Below are 18,716 nucleotides of genomic sequence, written 5' to 3'. Positions count from 1 at the left end.
CCTGTAGGCAAATGCGGAAGGCGGGGTCGGAGTCGGCCCCCGGTTGCCGCGGGGACTGGGCGGGCGGGCCGGCTGCAGGCGGAAGTGAGTGGGAAAGTTGTGGCTGTCCGGCCGCGGAGGGGCTCGCAAGGCCATGGGCAGCTCGGCCAGTCAGCTCTCCAAGGAGCTGCTGACAGAGTACCAGGTTCGGGGGGACACAGCACCTCTGTGTGGCTTAGACTTGGCTGGGCCGGGGCGGGCCCTGGGCTGGCTGGGCCGGACGGGGTTTGGGGGGGGGGGGGCGGGGGGGGGGGGGGGGGGCGGGGGGGGGGGGCGACGACCTCTGGCCTGTCTCGTGCACCACCCGCTGCCCTCCCTCCTTTAGGGAGGGCAGGCCCGGAAAGGCTCCAAGGGCAGGGCGCGGGTTGCTGAGGGGTAAGGGGGGGCTGTCCTGCCAGCGCCGACCTCACTGATCCTCCTGTTTCCTTCCAGGAATTAACGTTCCTGACCAAGCAGGAGATCCTCCTGTAAGTACCCGTCCAGCCTCCCCCCCCCCCCAGGAGGCAGCTGGACTTGGGCAGAAGATTTGGGCTTTCTGTCCTGGCTTTGTCACTGAGTGACTGTGTGACCTTAGGCAAGTCCCTTCCCTTCCCCGTGACATGAAGGGGCTGGGCTAGGCCATCTCCGAGGTCCGCTGCGGGAGGACTGAAGGAACCTCGGAGCCCGAGGCCGGGCGGTCCTGGAGAGCCGAGGTCACACAGGGACTCTGGGCTGGGCGCCTCCCCCGCCGCGGACTTAGCTTCCTTCCCTTCCCCTGCACCTGGCCCGGCCCTGGGACGGACCGACAGACGCGGGGCCCGCGGGCCGCCCAGGCCGGTGCCCCCGCGGGCCGGGCTGTGCCCCACCCCTGCTGTGACTCGTCCGTGCGCCTACGGAGAGCAAGGCCTTGCCCTTTCAGAGCTCTCCCCGGAGTGGGCCTCCCGAGGCCTTCTTGGCAGGGGCAGACGTGCTAAGAGGCTGGCAGGCCCCTCGTGGGACTGGGTGTCTGGGAAAGTCTTCCATGAGTAGAACCCGGGCCAAGTCTAAGGGCACCAGGCAGGGACTGAAGGGGTCTTGGGCCATGAACTCCTTTCTGTGCGTGCCCAGTGCCTGGCACCCAGCAGGAATGTAATAAATATTTGTTGACGGCTGGTTGCTACCACTCTCCATCCATCTCCCCGGGGTCCCCTCAGGCTCCACCTATTTCCCAGGCTTCTTCCCAGTTAATCTCTTTCATCCTTTGAAAGCTTGTCCCTTCCTGTCTCTACTACTCATTTGACCCCAGCCACATAATGCTTTGTGACATCTCTCCTATAGTGTTGTCTTGTGCTTTTTGATCCTCTCTTTCCCGACTAAACAGTAGGCCTCTGGAGGAGAGCTCCCCGCCGAGCTGTGCATTTAATAAAAAGTATAAATCTGAGCATTATGTTTCTCTGGTTGTTGGAGTGAATGAATATTTGCTGAGTGAATGAAGGAATTCTGGTTTTGTTTCCCAGGGCCCACAGGAGGTTTATTGAGCTGCTTCCTCCTGAGTCTCGGAATGTGGAAGATTCTCTGAGGGTCCGAGTATCCACTGAGCAGATCTTAACACTTCCGGAGCTCAAGGTGGTACCTTCCCCACAATGCTTCATTCAGTAATTAATTTTAGGCACCTGTTTTGGGATCTATGGGGACATATCTAATCTGAGAAACCTTTATTCTAATTCTTTTAGAAGTGGTCAGTGCTCCATAGTTCCCAGTACAGGACTTTGAACATAGTACATGTATAATCAAAGTTTAGGGGTTGATTCCCTATCAGAAACTCAATGCCCTTTGCTTACAAGAGTCTGTCTTGCTCTAGGCCAACCCCTTCAGGGAACGTATTTGCCGTGTATTCTCCACAGCACCAGAAAGAGACAGCTTGAGCTTTGAAGACTTCTTGGACCTTTTCAGTGTCTTTAGCGATGCAGCTACCCCTGAAATTAAGTCCCACTATGCCTTCCGCATCTTTGGTAAGGACTACATATACAATGAGTGGAATATGGGGAGCATTGTGGTCTTTTCATCAGGGATAATTTTTTGTTTTTGTCTTTCCTTACTAGACTTTGACGATGATGGGACCTTGAATAAAGAGGATCTGAAGTGCCTAGTAAACTGCCTTACTGGGGATGGGCAGGACACTCAACTCACCAGCTCCGAGATGAAGCAACTCATTGAGAATGTGAGCATGGACAATGTGAACAGGGAAGGGGAAGGCAAGGAATTGGGCTATTTAACTGAACTTGTCTCTCCTTTCCCTGGACAGATCTTAGAAGAGTCTGACATTGACAGGGATGGTACCATCAATCTCTCAGAGTTCCAGCATGTCATTTCCCGTTCACCTGACTTCACCAGGTATGACTAGAGCCATCTGGCAATTTAGGTACCCAATAGCATCTTGCTAGGAGGGCAAGAGAATGGAGAAAAGGTCTTCAGGTTAAGGGTGACCCAAGTCAACCCTCTTGTCCTCAAGGATTGAGCCAATTCTAGACAGGTTTTAGGGAACATATTTTCTCGCCTCTCTCCAAGCTTACTTCATCTAGGTATCATTGCCTATCCTCTGCTCACCATGCTTGTTTGACAGTGGATCAATAACTCATTCATCTTTGTCTTTTTCAGCTCCTTTAAGATTGTCCTGTGATGAGGACTTGCAGTGTTCTAGCTGTACCAAACTGTCTTTAAGAAATTCTCTTCTATGCACTGACCTCACCTGCAGTGCTGACTCCTTACAAATGGTCGCCGTGCTTGAGCTAGCCCGGGGTCTGTACTGAGGAGTCCAGACTCCTGGACTCTCCTCTCCTCTCACTGCCATTGTGACAACACTGTTCATGTTTATACTGATCAATAATAAATGTTTGGAAGTTTTGCTCAGGTGTGTTTTAGTGTGAGTACATTGGACAAAGCTTAAGGCAGAGAAATCTTTTTTAAGATTAGTAACTAGGAGCAGAGACTAGTGAAGAATTTCTGAATTACAGTAGAGCCAAGGCAGAGATATTTCTATAAAGCAGGAATATGGAGGATACAAAATGAATTTCTTGCTCTGTGCTTTCTTAAGAGAAGGGAGAATTGTTCAGTACTCAGTATAACACTCTAGTCAGCTACAGATAGAGCACCACACCGGCCTTGGGAGTCAGAAGGCAGCCCCAGGTTCAATTATGGCCTCAGACACTTACTAGCTCTTTGACTCTGGATAAGATATTTAACCCCAGCTGCTTCCTAAAAATAAACAGTTCAAACTGCTGGTCACCTCCACTTAGCCTCATTCTTGTAGTTTAGCTATAGAGCAGACCAACTGTTTGGATTCCTAACATCCCTTTCTCATCTGAATATTTACTTACCAAAGATAAATAGAAGAAACATTTGAAAATATAGAGGCAGGCCCAACATAAGGAGGACAAAAGATAATTGGGCTTTTCTCTGTGCCCAAGACACAACCAGTTTTTAATAACAGCATTCAGTGTGAGAGGGAAAGGCACAATGCAATAAGTTAAAATTCAGTTTCAGATTTTATTAAAAAAAAAAAAAAGTAAAGTGCATTTTATAAAAAAAAAAAAAAAAAAAGATACAAAACCCACATAGATTCTTGGCCCCTGGACTGGGCAGTGTCATTGTTCCTTTGGGTAGAAACAGCACAAAGGGCCAGATAATTATTCAGCTTGGGAAGTTAGTCATTTATGGAAATAAGGAAGTCCAAGGGTCAGAGGACAAAGAAGAATGGGGACATAGTGGTTCGTTTAGGTTATCAGGAAGAGAAGACAGTCTAGTCTTTGATGAACATGAACTCCATCAAAAAATGGAGTGTGATTCTATCTCCTCCCTTATTAATATAGTAATGACAGCAGCCTTATGCCAGCCCTCTAGTGTCCCAAGAGAGCATGTAGAAAAGCCACTACTAGTCTCTGTGGCTTGGCAGGTTTGGCAGTGATATAACAATTCTCCTGTTGTCTATAGCTTGACAGTTCTGTGGAGGTAGGAGAAAGTGTGCTCTGGTTTGGCTTTCTCACACTCAAGGGTCCTTGGCATGGAAGGACCAGACTCCTTGGGGGCCTCAGGGATAGCCCTGGAGCTCTGCAGTGATTGACTTTGGCAGCAGAACACAGGAAGAAGTGAAAGGAGGCACATTGAAGAAGAGATGTAGTATTTCAAACTCAGGCTCAGGCAATCTTATTCTCCTGGTACATCCAAAATGCCCCAAGGAAATTGTAAGGAAGGGGGAGCCCATGAACTGAAGCCTTTCCAGAACAAGGCTCAAAGGAAAGTTCTTGATCACTTCTCATCCCTCCCACTTATTTCACATTCTCTCTTTTTTAAAGAAAAATGTTTTCAAAAGGGCTCAGGAGAGCTAGTCTGACAGAACAGTCTCATAGCAAAGACTGAGGAGTGAAAGACATTCCTGAACAACTGGGCCCCCTCTAGGGGCCTTCTGGTTGTAGATTCAATATGTGGAGCTTCAAGGTAATCACCCAGGGCCAGCAAAACCACCTCTCTTTCATTCCTGGTTGAGGGGAGGAGGCTACAAGGCAGGCTATAAGGCTGATGATCCTTCTCTCTCTGGCTGGTGCACATCCCCAGAGACTCCCTTAGGAAGTAGAAGGGAGCTGCCCCACTAATTAGCTCCGTTCTTTGACTTTTGGGTGCTCTTTGATGAGGAACAGAAAGGCCTGGCCATTCTACATGGAGTCCTAGTCCCTAGGGCAAAAGTTGGTGTTCGCCCATCACCTGTGCTCATACCACGGAGTCACGGATCTCAGAGCCCAGCCGCACCCGGGGCCGGGGACACGGAGGAGACACCTCTACAAAGCTGTCCTGAACACTGAGCGGCCTCTTTTCTGACTCCGTGAAAGCTCGCAGTCCTGGAGAGCTGTCAGCAAGGGCCTGGTAACCTTTGTGATCAGGCAGGGCACTGGGGGGGCCGCCTCCATTGAGGGAGCGGTTTTCAGAGGGCATCATCACTGGGCGGGTCCTAGGATGTACACTGGCACACTCTCCCTGCTTGAGGAAGACCTTCATGTTATCTCGGTGTCGATAAAGGAAGAAGAGAGCTAGAAGTACAACGGCAAATCCAAACAGACCACACATCAGCAGGAACTCGTTCCAATAAGTCTTGTAAGGCACCAAAGCGGCCTTGCCATTGGCAGGCGAGCTCACGCGGGAGGTGTTGATGATAAGGGGGATGATAGAGCCCTCCTCTCCATCTGAAGCCTCCTCGGTAGCCTCCACACAGTAGCTGGCCACCAGCTGCTGAAAGTTCTCCTCCATGGACCAACACTGGAAAGAGCCCAGCCCGTCCTGGCTGCCCACCAGAAGCAGGTCCCCACTGGGCAGCACACGGTAAGAGGCAGAGTTGTTAATGGGGGCCTTGTTGTGTAGCCAGCGTCGGGATGCGAGGTTCGAGAGCAGTCGGCAGGTTAGCGTGTTAACAGTGTTGGGCAGGAAGCGTACCTGCTTGCACGGTGTCTCACCTGCTGAGGAGAAACACAGCAGGTGTCCAAAGGCTCCCCAAGACACTCTGGGGACTCCCTTTATTAGGAAAAAATCAAGGTCTGGCTACCCACCAGAGGGCCCCACTAGAGACCTATCCTTTGTTTGGGGATAGCTAAACGCTATCATTATTGTATGTGAAAGGAGAGCGTCTGGGAGTAAGGAGAAAGGGAGATGGGAGCAACGATATAAATTGTTCCCTGAAAAGTCAGCTCTCCCTGCAGCAGATATGGCCTCAGCTGCTTTCACCTATCCTCTCCTGAAGTGGAAGACTTTACCTGACGACGTAGGAGGTTGGGGGCTGAATGCAGACTTGTTGCAGAGTTGTTCGGTGTTGGCAGTTTCAATGTCCTGTACCCATGGCCTGAGGAAGAGAGAAAAGTCAATGACAAAGTTGGGAGATGGGCCCTCCAACTGTGGCAGTCCAAGCAAACCAGAGCGTTCACCCTGTGACTCTGGAGGCAACCTGCCCTCTGTCCCAGTGCTTGAAGAGAAAAGGGTGGCCAGGTGGAGCAATGGACAGATCACCAGATCTGGAGTCAGGAAGGCCTGCATTCAAGTCCAACTCTGACATCACCAACCCGGTGATCCTGGGCAATAACCCCTATCTGCCTGTTTTTTCATCTGTAAAATGGAGATAACGAGAGCACCTCTGTCCCAAGCTGGTTGTGGGATTCAATGAGCACTTTATTGCTATCATTATCATCATTATTTTAAAGTCATTAGTGAGATCAATTTCACAGGGTGCTGCTTTCTACACAGCAAAGTAGGGGAATAAGAGGCAGGAGGAACACAGGGCAGCTTTCCAGGCCGGCATCCCCAGAACACCGTTTCCCCTCCCCCCTCCCCCCCCCTTAAGCACAGAATGAAGAAAGAAGGACTTCAGCGGGGGGGAGAATGAAGGCCAATGGCCCCGGGGGCAAAGGAGAGAGAAGTCATTGGAGAAGCAGCAGTAGCCTTCTTACTGTGAGGCCAGCTCGGGCCGGTAGTGCCTGACATCCTTGCAACTGGTACCACTCCAAGCACAGTAAGGGTCTCGGGATAGGATGCATTCCCCACAACTTGTGTACAGGCTGCAGTTTGCCACAGACACCTGAACCACAGCCGAGTAGGAGGAAGCATACAGCAGCCCCTGAATGAGATAAAAAGTGATGAGAAGCTAGCAACGGGAGCCTCCTGTCTAGGGACGCACTCTTTGTATCCACAACATCCACCCAGCTCTGGTTTGGAGGATAAAAGGTTGGATCAGATTTTACCTTATGGCACAGCTGCCAATCTATGGTTCCCCAAGTCCCTTTTCTGAACACACCCAAACTCTATATAGTCTGGATCTGATACCAGACTTGAAATTCTCCATTCCAATCCAAGGAATGAGGGAGAGAAAAACAGAATGGCGATGTGGTGGCCCAGGGACACAGAAATTTGGAACAAAAGTTAGACCAGTATTCCTCCTCCTCCCTCCTTTTAACCATATTGCTCACTCTTTGGGGATCCAACAGTAAATTCTGTACAGGGTGGTCAGGTGGGAAGAGCCGGATCTCCTCAATAATATGTACCCTCTGCCTTGAGCTCACAGTTTTGTGTAGTCGGCCATCGCCTGCAAAATGAGAGAGAGAGAGAGAGAGAGACTCAACTTTCTCCTCCTAGAGAAAGGATTTCCATTAAGTGTCACAGTCCCCAGCCGACCCTTGGCGAGGGCCCTTCCTTCTCACAATCCAGAAAACTCACTTGTGCCCAAGAAGAGGACATCATAAGTATGGTGCAGCCCAGGGACTCGATGCACTGAGAGGCGCTGATAACGGGCCCTGTTCTGCAGCAGCAGCGGGCTGCTTCGGACCTGCCTATCCATCAAAAAGTGATCTTTGAGGAAGTTAAGTACACGGTCAGGAAGCTGCAAAGAGGAATTGATTCTCTTTTCCCGGGCACTGTTAGTGATGCACTGTAGGAAAAACAACAAAGAAGAAAAATTTAAACGAGAAAATTTAAGAAAGATTAACACTCAAAAGTATTTCTATACAAGAGGAACTCATCCACCAGGGATGGGATAATATTACTTTAATAGTTATACACTCAAAATCTCTTCTAGATCTATTATATGTATATACATGGAGATAAACACAAATAATAATAGACCTAGAAGAGATGTATAAATGAAGGGTATATGTCAATACACATACCTACAACACACACATGCACATATATGTCTAAATGCATGTACATATATGTGTGCATATGTATGCATACACCTAACACAGAGTTCTTATTTCTCTACTGAAGACTATATGACTGCATACATCTCAAAACTTTCTCTGCTTCCTGCAGAGAGGGAGTGGGGAGGGGGTATTATTTTGGATCTTTGACTTTGGAGACAGAATGAATTGACCAAGGCTTGTGTGGCTTTTGCTTGAGGATACACAGGGATCTGCTTTGAGAATAAGGTAAAATGTTGGAGAGGAATACAGACCGCTCCTGGCCGGGGTGTTGGTGACTCCATCACTGTATACCACTGCTGCGTTTCTCGGTTTACTTCCTTATAGAGACCATTGAAGGCACTCTCTACGTCCTGCATGGTGAAGACACATATGGCTGAGCCTCCTGCAGCTCCTTGATGCCTACAAGAGAGACAGATATTGTCTGAATTGTGACAGACCCTGGTGGCAGCTGAAGATCCTTAAAAGTCTGCTAAAAATCCAAGGGAAGTTATCTGTAGGTGGGGCCTCTCCTCTCATCCCACAAAAAGAGCTGGCCCTTTTAGTTTCTTCCTAATTGAACAACAGCAGATCCACACTCTTTTTCTTCCCTGGCTTTTCAGCCATTTGGGCTAAGAATGGGAATCTTAGTCCCATTGGGGACCTACCATTGTGAAGTGAAGACTCCATAGAAGAGGGTATCTTGCCAGTCCTTAGGGCTAGGGCTCAGCACAAAGACATCTTGGAGCACATTGAAGGGGAAACCATCAGATGACCGGGAGCAAAGCAACTGGGCTTTCAAGAAAGATGTCCAGCGTCTCTGCAGTACTCTCTCCCCACCAAGGTCCCCCTGACAGGAGAGAAAAATCAGGTTTTGTGAAATCACGTGGGGAGGCAATGACTTGAGTGAGGGTCTCTGAAGAGAGGAGCACCTAAAGGGGTCAGTTGGTATGCATGTCACTCCTGCCTGATCCCAGCTCTGAGAACTGACGGCTGTTGGAAAAGGCCAGATCTTAGGTATGCTGACTGCGAAGGCTCTCACAGAACCCCAGCACAGCCCACCTCTCTGAAGCATATACAGGAAGGGCACTGTACGAGGCACACAGTCTCTGCTGCCCTCACAGAGTTTCTGATATGAAAGGGGGTGATATGCTAGGGACACATATATCTGACAGGTAGGACCAAGAAGGGCAAATGAGAGACCCAGACTGAAGAAAATTGAGGAGGGGAAGGAGAAAGTACACTTTCCCCCAGCAAATCTCATTTTTTGTTAGACCCTGGTCCTCACCTTGCACACACGGGCAATTCGGGACACAACAGTGTTCTCAAAGAAGTCAAACTCCTTGCCAGTCTCACTGAAGAAGAAGTAGATTTTGTCATCATCCCCCCGTGGGTTGTCCAGGCTCTCAGGAATGTAAGCGGAGCTCACAAAGGCTGGGTCTGTGTGGGGTGGGAAAAGACTGAGTTGGTGGAGGAAGCAGAAGGGGAGCCCCATGGCATCTGTCCCATGAGGAGAAAGAACCTGCTCTCCACTCAAGGACCTTGCCAGATTCACAGTAGCTGGGACACAACTCCTCTGGCACAACCCTCCCATGCTGGGCCCATTGCACCAGGCTCGGCCTCCAGTTGGGGTCCCCTCCATTCATCCTGGGACCAAGATGTTCCTCTAAGTCCAGGCATGCAGGGCTAGCCCTGAAGGATAGGGTTGGAGGGGAGGGGGGAAATTGTCACCTTGAAGCCAGTTGAGGGAGTTCTCAGTCTTGAGGGTGAGGCGATTACCCTGGCTCTGGGAGATGGTTGGCTCGTTCCCCTGGAAGTTGCTGACTGTTCCAGCATAGAGCTTGCCATCTGCCAAGAGAAACATTCCCATGGGAACAGCCCCAGAGCAGCCCCCATTGCAGAGAATCAGCTCCTCTAAGCTGAGTAGGGACTGGGAAAGGAATTTGAAGGTTCATTTCATCATTTTGGGACCCCAAGGTACCCATATGTCCTAAATTAAATTTAGACCTAGGAACAGAATCGATATCAAAGAAAACAAACCCTAGGGGGACATAGTGACAACTTAGAAAAATCGTTTTATTGGTACCTTTAAAAAAAAAACCAACAAAAAAAACATCACTTCCCAATAAGTCCTCCAATTGTTCCACCTGATCAATAGAACCCTTGTAACAAAGCAGTCCAGATACACTTTGTGACATCAAGTGTTACTTTGATCATCTCTAACAACATTCTCAAGCAAGTGCTATGGTTCTACAGTTCTATCCTCAAAACAGATTAAATAAAAGTGGTAAAATGGAAAGAAAGGGGAAGAGAGAGGGAGCAGCTCCCCAGCCAGGTCCAGACTCAGCCTCGTGTGAAAGGTCATCCTGGCAGTTTTCTCAGGAAGCTTTTCCAGAGCCCCCTTGTGCTAGGGAATCCAATGCCCCCATTCCAGACCTCTATATACTCTGCTCCTGGGAGGATACCAGATGCTTACCAACCATGATGGCTGTCGATTTGTACTCTGGGTCAAATGGACAGCGGCCTTTCCCATCCTCTAGCAGGACGTTCCCCGTTCCATCTCGCTCCAGGGTGAAGTTCTGAATGTTCTAAGGTAAAGACAAATGGGACCATTCAGGGCCCTGGAGCAGGGCCACAGCAGCCAAGGGGTCATGGGTCAGTCAGGACAAGGAAAGCAGAAAGGCCATGAGAAGAGACAGCTGAGTATGGCTGCTAGAGAATGGGCTTGGGAATATTTGGGTTCAAGCCTCCCAATTGGCACATACTGGGACCCTGGGCAAATTACTGACTCTCAAATTCTAGAGCCTTCCCTCGGTTAATTATTTATCCTGTTTTCAGCTTGTTTTGGATGTTCTCTCCTCCATTTGACTATAAGCTCTGTGAGGGCAGAACCTGCTCTCTCTTTGAATCCCTGTGGCTTAGAGCAGTGCTGGCAAATAGTTTTGTGGGTGGCCGGTTGTTTTCAGTCACTTATGATTCTGTGGCCTCAGGCGGGTTTTTCCTCAATACTGTAGCAATTTGCCATTTTCTTCTCCAGCTCATTGTACATATGAGGAAACTGAGGCAAGCAGGGTGAAGCGCCTTCGCTAGGGTCACATAGCTAGTAAATGTTTGAGGCCAGATTGGATCTCAGGGAGATGAGTCCTCCTGACTTTATGCACTCTATGCACTTTTCCTTCTAGCTATCCTGGTACTACTATGTAGTGGCACATAGTAAATTACCCAATTTAATTGGGTAATTAATGTTTATTAATTAATTGATTGAATCTCACAGTGCCTTAGACAACAAAAACTAAGTTATGGAAAAGTTACTGAATTGCATGGGCAAAGGGAGTCTGCTCACCAGAGAGCTCCTTAAACCTGCGAAATATCACAGGTTTAGACTCCCCAAAAAGATATAATTTTGAAAATTTCACGTAAACTTTTAAAATGTATGTAAAATATAAGTCTGCAGGTTCCTATAAAGTTCTTTATTCTCTTATTTGTATACTGAAAAGATGGTGTTTATTGATGGTTATATTCATAATAAAATAAGATTTTAAGTGTGAAAGGGATATATACAAATATAAAAAGAGAGCTATAGATGCATGTCAGTATGAGACAAGGAAAAGATCTATGGTATGTGTTACATAGAGAAATAATCAACTATAGCAACAACTAGGTAGGATTGTGGATAAAGTGCTGGACATGATAGTAAGAAAGCCCTGAGATCAAATCTTGCTTCAGACACTTCGTATCATTTTTCAGTCTCAGTTTCCTTGTCTGCAGAGACATCTGACATCCACTGCACAGGATTGTGTTGAGGATCAAATGAGATCACACATACAAAAGCATTCTGCATACATTAAAGCATTGTATGAAAGAGCTATGCTTATATGATAGAGGAAATTGGGTGAGTTAGAGAGATTGTGTGTGTGGAACAGATTTGTGTGCATATGAATGGCTCTCAGAGAAGGCAGAAATGTTAAGGATCTGATCTCAAAGGGAGAGGTCCTCCTTCCATCAATGCTGACAAGTGCACCATTCCACACCATTATTAATGGATGGTCCTGACTAAAAATCCCTCTAACATTTTAGCCATTTGATGATCCTTCCTAGGCTGAGCTAACCAATACAACTGACACAAAGTTCATGGTGAATTCTATAGTCTAAGTCTTTCCAACTCGGTAGTTAGGGTGGGATAATTGGCATCTCTTCCAGGTCCAGTGTTCTAGCCACTGTTTCATCCAGCTGCCTTAGAAGACCTGGGTTAAACTCTCTCCTCACACACTTACTAACCGACATGACCTTGAGCAAGTGACTTAAACTCTCCAGATCTGTAAAATGAGGGAGTTGGAGTAGAAGGATTTGAGCTCTCTTCCAGCCCCAGATTTGTGATCCTATGTTCCTCTCCCCAGGATTTTCAGGCCTAGTTGAGAAACAACTTCCCTACATGCAATGACAAGAGCTGGGGGCATTTGATGCCTTTCCTGGTTACCCTGGCCTGTCTGAGAACCGAGATGGCACTGGGAGAGTTGGGGGGAGGGGTGTCGAGGAAGTGGGGAGTGGGTCGCTGAGGCTGCCACTTACTATGTAGGCACAGACTGGGCTGAAGGCAGCTGTACCACAGGTGTACAAATGGCTGCTGTTGAGTGGCTGGAGAAGCTTGATGTAGTTGTGACAGTCCCTCTAGGAAGAAGAAGTAAGCATTATCATCCTGTATCCCCTCCCCTCATTCCTTCTTTCATCATCATATACAAATACTACTGAGTCTCATCATAAAAAATATAGGCCATCTCTCGGTTTCTTAAGGAAGAGGGCTGACTGCATGGACCTGGGTGACCTCAGGCTTAGACTGAACTCCCAGATGTCACTGAAGTGACTGAGATAGGGGAAGATTGAATGCTCCAGAGCAACAGTCTATCCAAAGTTCTCAAGACCAGGGAGCATCTTCTGGAGCCTCTGAAGAGGGATATAACCCTTGGACGAATACCTCAGTCCTAACAAACTACAGGGGTTTGGCCAAAAACAAAGGGGCTCAGAAATATCATGAGTCAAGTGTTTGCTGAGATTGCAGCATATAGCGCCACTTTCAGCAGCTCAATAATTAAAAGCACCATAGACAAGGTCTACTCCCCACCAGAAGGAAAGATTCCCTTCTGAGTAACCCATTCTTTTTCTCATTGCAGCTGACTAAGGTAGAGGTCAATGGTTACTCACTTGCAATTGGATAAAATCCCTTGATATCCGATCAAAATGGGGATTAGTTGGGATTGCTTTCCCAGGGGGACTCTCTGTGGGGGCCAGATCCTCCCACAATCTGCTATTTCCCCCCTCTCTCTCTCTCTCTCTCTCTCTCTCTCTCTCTCTCTCTCTCTCTCCCTCCCCCCCTCTCCTCCCTCCCCCCCTCTCTCCCCCTTCTTTCTCCCCCTTATTCACCTGTGAATCCTTTCCCTTAAAGACACACTGGTGTTTCTTCTCTGGATCGGCAGGCCACAACAGCTAGAAGATCCCCCCCAAAAGAACAAGGTTAATAATAAGAAAAAGGGAGGTTAGTATTAAAATTCCCATTAGTTCTCCAGCTCTTGGGGGTTTGTAATGATGGTCCAAGCTAAATATGCTTTAATGGCTCCTTAAGCAATAAATTATTGCAAAGAATATCATGAATGCTATATTAAATTACAAGCCATGTGTGTGTCTATGTGTGTGTTGCTTTTTGAAAGGACTTAGCAGAACAATAACAAAAAGAGAATCACTCTGTAGAAAATTAATTAACATTTCTCCTTTGGTATGTTACAAATTCTGCCCCAGAAGCCCTAAGGTCCAATCTGCCTGCCCTCCTATTTTTTCTTTCACCTTACCCACCCTCCCCCAGATCCCTGATCACTGACTCACCTTCTGGTAATGCCCCCCAGGCAGGAAACTGCTATTACTACTGAGAGCAAAGAGGGCCTCGCGGGCCCCCACAAACAGTGTTTTTCCATCTTGGCTCAGCAACAGTGCTGTGTAGTTGGTGATGCCCTTTGCTTCAAACCTCCACACTGTCCGCTCCTGTGAGCCTGGGGAGAGAGATGCTGCTGTCATGGAGGGTGGGGGGTGGGTGGCTAAATGCTATTCATCCAGAGCCTACCTCCCAGAGAGGTGAAGAACAATGTCTGAAATATCAGTCAGGGTCCATGCCCTGCAGAATCCCCATGAGACAGTGGGGGTAAGGAGGAGGGAGGAGGAGAGGTTAGGAAAGGGAGAATAATTCGGAGTCACACTTCAATACACAAGAAATCATGTTGAGATTTAGCTTCCTTGCAACTTGTTCTTTTCTGGAAACATTTGAGACAATTTGTACAAAAATAATTATAAGAATCCTGAGCAAATCATTTGAAAAAAAAAAAAAAGTTAGAAGACTTGGCCCGACCAGTCATGAATGCCTGCTGGGACAACAGTGTCAACATGTGAGATGTGTGGAGAAGCAGCAGCAGGTCTAACCTACATGCTGCTAAATGCTTCCTGCGTGGTAACCTAGAGAGAGGGGCGAGGTTGGAGAGGGAATGTTCATACTGATGGCTGCTGCCTTCCCCAAGATGCTCTCTTCACTGTGAGTCCTACAGCCTTAAGAATAAGCATTAAGACAAGATATGGCTTCTCAGAGATCGTGACTGTACTGCTCAGCTCTAGATGCCAGAGCTCAAGAAGTCAAGGCAAGCGACCTACTGTGCGTCAGGCACCGGGCAAAGCACAAAGAAGACACAGGCAAAGGATGGTCCCAGACCTCAAGGAGCTCCCAGCCCAATGGAGAAGACAACATTAAAGTAACCATGTACAACTAATATGTATGCTGGAAAGGTCAGAGAGAGCCTGCAGAGGAAAGGCACTAGCATTAAGGGAATGATGAAAATCTTCTTGTGGAAGGATGGAGTTCAGCTAGGACTTGAAGCCAAGAGACCAAGAAGAAGAGGAAGAGCATGTTATGGTATGGGGGACCGTCAGTGAAAATCCTCAGTCAGGAACTGGGGCCTCTTGTTTTTAGAATAGCAAGGAGACCCCAACTTTAAAAATCTGGACAGCATCCACAGGAAGGCAACCAGGCAGTGAAGGATCTCAGGTCCAAGCCCTTTGAAGATTTTTTGGAGTCTAGGGATTTTTATCTTGGAGAAAACTCAAGAAAATATGATAGCTGCCTAAGGAAGGAGCGGGATGCCCTTCATTGGAGAGCTTTGAACAAAGGCTAGACAACCAACACCAGGTACAGGACAGGCTAGAAGGCCGTGAGGGTCCTTTCTATCTCTAAAATCTCTGATCTTGTAATCCTAATTCTAACTTTGCACTGAAAAACTTTTGATGCTAACTTTGAGTGGAGAGGGCTTATGGAATTCTATTGCATTTATTGAACCTGAAGTGAATCCAGGGAGATGCCCTGCTGGCTTTTTGGGCCACTACATTATTGTTGGTCACTTCATAGTTCTTGATGTTAATGGTAATTTTCCAGTACTAATTCCCTCTCTTCCCTGGACTAGCCTCTCTGCCTTTGAAAAATTTTTCCAATGATCTGATGTCTAATTACTTTTTTAATGATGAGCTGTTTGTACTTTGAACCACATGCTTATCAGTTCTCAGAATGAGCTCCTGCCCCATTCCATCTTCAGCTTTTCCATTTAACCAAGCTGGTTAGAGATAAAGGTGATATGAAAGACAGCTACCCAAAGTGTACCAATGGAAGGGCACTCACCACAACCATGCCCTTTCCTCTGCAACTCTGACTCAATTTTTATTTTAAAAGAAATAACTTTATATTTTCTATTTTCCTTCTTCCCCTAATAATGCTCTGTACATTGTAGGTTCTCAGGTAACACTGACTGCACAAGAGTTCAATAATTTGTCCTAATCTTAAAGAGGAGAGTTTAGAAGTAACAGCTAGAACATTAAACTTGAAATAAGAAAAGATCTGGATTTAAATTCTGCTCTAGATATTCACTAGTAGCTGTGCAATCCTGAGCACGTCACTTCCTTCCTCAATGACTGTTAACTTATCAAATTGTCCTACTTTCCTCAAGCACTGGCAACCTGAAAGTGCTACTAGATAAACATGAGTTGTTATTTTCTCATGGTCTAGTTCTATAAAAGTGGGTAAAGCAAAGCTCTTAGAATTCCCACTGAGTGCAGAAATCTTCAGTTATGCCTCTAGGGGGTAAAACTGTCTGTTACAAAAGAGAAACTGGGGGGTGGGGCAGCCATTGCCACACTGGAGAAACTGGGACCTGAGAGAAGAGCACTGAGATAAGAGCTCAGTGTCACTACCACCAGTTGGTGGGCCAGAGGGAGAACCAGGCTTCTGGGCTCTCTCTCCCTGTACTGAGACAAGTTTCTCTCCTAAGTTAGCCAGCCCATCCTTCCTTCACCATACATGAGTGTGCACATACATGAAATTATTGCAGTACATCACCTGTAATTTGCCAAAAAGAAGAGGGCAATACTGAACCATATATCTGTGTTTACATATCTGTGCATATTGACACACATATATTTGTATTTTGTGTGTGGATATACGTAAAATTACTGCAGTATATCAATTATATTTGCCCAAAGGAAGAAGGTAACACTGAACCATATATGTATGTGTATAGATAGATATGTGTCTATGCGTGTGTATATATTATATATATACTGTGTTTGTGTGAAATTATTGTAGTGCGTCAATTGTGCTTTGCCCAAAGGAAGAGGGCTATGCTGAACCATGTGTGTATATGGATACACACAACCACGATTGTGTGAATGTATTCTGTATATGTATACATGCGAAATTACTCTAGCACATCAGCTGTAACTTGCCCAAAGGAAGAGAGCAATGTTGAACATATGTATATGAAATTACTACAGCATATCAATTGTACTTTGCCAAAAGGAAGAAGGAAATGCTGAACTATATACATATGTGTATGTGTGTATGTATTGTTGTTTATATATGTATGCAGTACATGATTTGTAATTTGTCCAAAGGAAGTGGGCAATGCTGAATTGTGTGTGTATGTGTGTGTGTGAAGTTACTGTAGCATTTTTTTTTTTAAATAACTTTACTGACAGAACCCATGCCAGGGTAATTTTTTACAACATTATCCCTTGCACTCACTTCTGTTCCGATTTTTCCCCTCCCTCCCTCCACCCCCTCCCCCAGATGGCAAGCAATCCTATACATGTTAAATAGGTTACAGTAGATCTTGGATACAATATATGTGTGCAGAACTGAACAGTTCTCTTGTTGCTCAGGGAGAATTGGATTCAGAAGGTATAAATAACCCGGGAGGAAAAACAAAAATGCGGGGTTTACATTCATTTCCTAGTGTTCTTTCTTTGGGTGTAGCTGCTTCTGTCCATTCTTGATCAACAGAAACTGAGTTACTGTAGTATTTCAAATGTAATTTGCCCAAAGGGAGAGGACAATGATAAACCAACCAAGATATCTCACCCTTACCACAAAGTTTCTCAGAGTCAAAGACTCTTCTCCCCTTCTCCATCCCTGCCAATCTGCTAAATTCGGACTGCCAGAGTATCCCATAGTTCTCTCACTACTTTATTTACCTATAACTGAATTCTGATAGCCAGCAAAGGCTTCTCACTTTATACATTTTTAGTTTCAAATGTACAACCGTACTAGATTTTGATATGCCTGATGAATAGGACTAGTCTTTGAAAGCAGGAAGCTCCAATGCCAAAGAACCCTGAAGATATTACTCTATCTGCCACAATGAGTGCCCAGGGTCATCAGAGAATCAATTTTACCCTTCCGTGTTTGGAGGGCTCAATTTGAGATGTACCAATCTTATAATCAAAGACATTTAGAAATAGAATTCAGAAATCATTTTGGTCCAAAACCATATGATTGAGCACATTTGCAGTCACTGAGTTTTGGTCCATTACCACTCCCATCCCCAAACAGTTTTACAAATGAGCAATCCAATTCAAGAAAGGCTGATCTATTTGTCCAAAGTCACACAGTTGGTTAATAGCATTAACCCATTAAATTGAACCCAATTGTCCCAACATCTCGTATCTAACATAGAGAGAGAAGACCCAGGGGGACTGAGACAACTATTTTCATGTATTTCAAGGAATGCCACACAGAAGAGGGAGACCATGCTTGTTTTGTTTGGCCTCTGAGGACAAGAATCAAGTATCACATTGCCCGGGCTCAAGGAGCTTAGGCGTGGAGACTGAAACTCATGTACCTAAGCCTCTTACATCACCAGGCGAGGACACACGCGAACTTGGGAAAGAAAGACTGTATTATACAAACACAAACTTAAGACACGGTGTATGTAGTACTCCCACACATTCAGGCCTACATGTATGTATGCAATAAAACCTTCGTAGGTCAGCAGACTTAAAAGCTCGTATGGATTTAGAGCTGGTAGAAGATCAGCGGACATAGAAGATAGAATGGTTCACCCAAGGTCAGGCAAATAAGTGATGAGAATAGAATTCAAACATGGATCCTGGGGTTAGAAATCCAACACACTTTTCCTCAGCCTGAATCTTTATTTCTATACGAAAGTGTTTGCCAATGAAAGGCAGCAGCCACTGAACACATTTGCTCCCCTGGGACCAGGCTCTTGTCTGTGACTGGCTAAATGTCTCTCTCGGCCTGTTCTTGCATGCATGTGTGCCTACGCCTCAGCACACGCCTGTGCTTGCATGCGTTCTCATTTGTTAAAGCCTGTGTGGGTCAATAAGCCTTCCCTGCTTCCAGTCGCCCTTGTGTCCTTCCCTGCTTGGACCTCCCAGTGGGGATTACCCAGGCTTGTGGAGTGTATCTGGACCCCTGCTTCCTCAATGACAAGACTGTGTGCCTGTACCTACTGGTAAACACGGGGGCTCGAGAGCCTGGCACGGTGGCCGGGCCAGCCAGAACCCCCGAGAACAGGGCCTGCCCGAGGCTGCCGCGAGTCTTCCCTCTTGGGTGGGGGCGGGGGGGGGGGGGGGGGGGGGGGGGGGGGGGGGGGAGGGTCCCAGGTTTCCCCTCCAGAAAAGCCCAAACCCGCC

The 18,716-nt window shown here is 46.9% G+C and overlaps 2 protein-coding genes across 4 annotated transcripts in view; one reads left to right on the top strand and one right to left on the bottom strand.

Moving 5' to 3' along the window:
- The first annotated feature begins 43 nt into the window (after positions 1 to 43).
- Positions 44 to 2,907, top strand: CIB1 (calcium and integrin binding 1). The gene is made up of 7 exons (XM_031955614.1): positions 44 to 184; positions 472 to 506; positions 1,515 to 1,623; positions 1,859 to 2,009; positions 2,100 to 2,218; positions 2,303 to 2,391; positions 2,656 to 2,907. Exons 1-7 carry the CDS (start codon positions 134 to 136, stop codon positions 2,675 to 2,677), a joined length of 576 nt encoding a protein of 191 aa, XP_031811474.1. The 5' UTR covers positions 44 to 133; the 3' UTR covers positions 2,678 to 2,907.
- Positions 2,908 to 3,540: 633 nt separating this feature from the next.
- SEMA4B (semaphorin 4B) overlaps positions 3,541 to 18,716 on the bottom strand; it is a 36,240-nt gene continuing 21,064 nt past the window's right edge. For all 3 annotated transcript variants that reach the window (XM_031955610.1, XM_031955609.1, XM_031955611.1), the window contains exons 4-16: positions 13,581 to 13,744; positions 13,125 to 13,187; positions 12,276 to 12,374; positions 10,183 to 10,294; positions 9,438 to 9,554; positions 8,995 to 9,146; positions 8,375 to 8,556; positions 7,982 to 8,129; positions 7,246 to 7,456; positions 6,999 to 7,114; positions 6,483 to 6,649; positions 5,796 to 5,881; positions 3,541 to 5,498 (exon numbers count right to left, since the gene is read on the bottom strand). In XM_031955610.1, coding sequence (XP_031811470.1) covers positions 4,762 to 5,498; positions 5,796 to 5,881; positions 6,483 to 6,649; positions 6,999 to 7,114; positions 7,246 to 7,456; positions 7,982 to 8,129; positions 8,375 to 8,556; positions 8,995 to 9,146; positions 9,438 to 9,554; positions 10,183 to 10,294; positions 12,276 to 12,374; positions 13,125 to 13,187; positions 13,581 to 13,744 — 2,354 coding nt within the window. In that variant the 3' untranslated portion in view covers positions 3,541 to 4,761. The remainder of the gene's footprint in view (positions 5,499 to 5,795; positions 5,882 to 6,482; positions 6,650 to 6,998; positions 7,115 to 7,245; positions 7,457 to 7,981; positions 8,130 to 8,374; positions 8,557 to 8,994; positions 9,147 to 9,437; positions 9,555 to 10,182; positions 10,295 to 12,275; positions 12,375 to 13,124; positions 13,188 to 13,580; positions 13,745 to 18,716) is intronic.

This window comes from Sarcophilus harrisii, chromosome 2 (assembly GCF_902635505.1).
Source record: "Sarcophilus harrisii chromosome 2, mSarHar1.11, whole genome shotgun sequence".
Taxonomy (NCBI): Eukaryota; Metazoa; Chordata; class Mammalia; order Dasyuromorphia; family Dasyuridae; genus Sarcophilus; species Sarcophilus harrisii.
The sequence above is the reverse complement of the archived record's forward strand: the minus strand, read 5'-3'. Positions and strand labels throughout refer to the sequence as shown.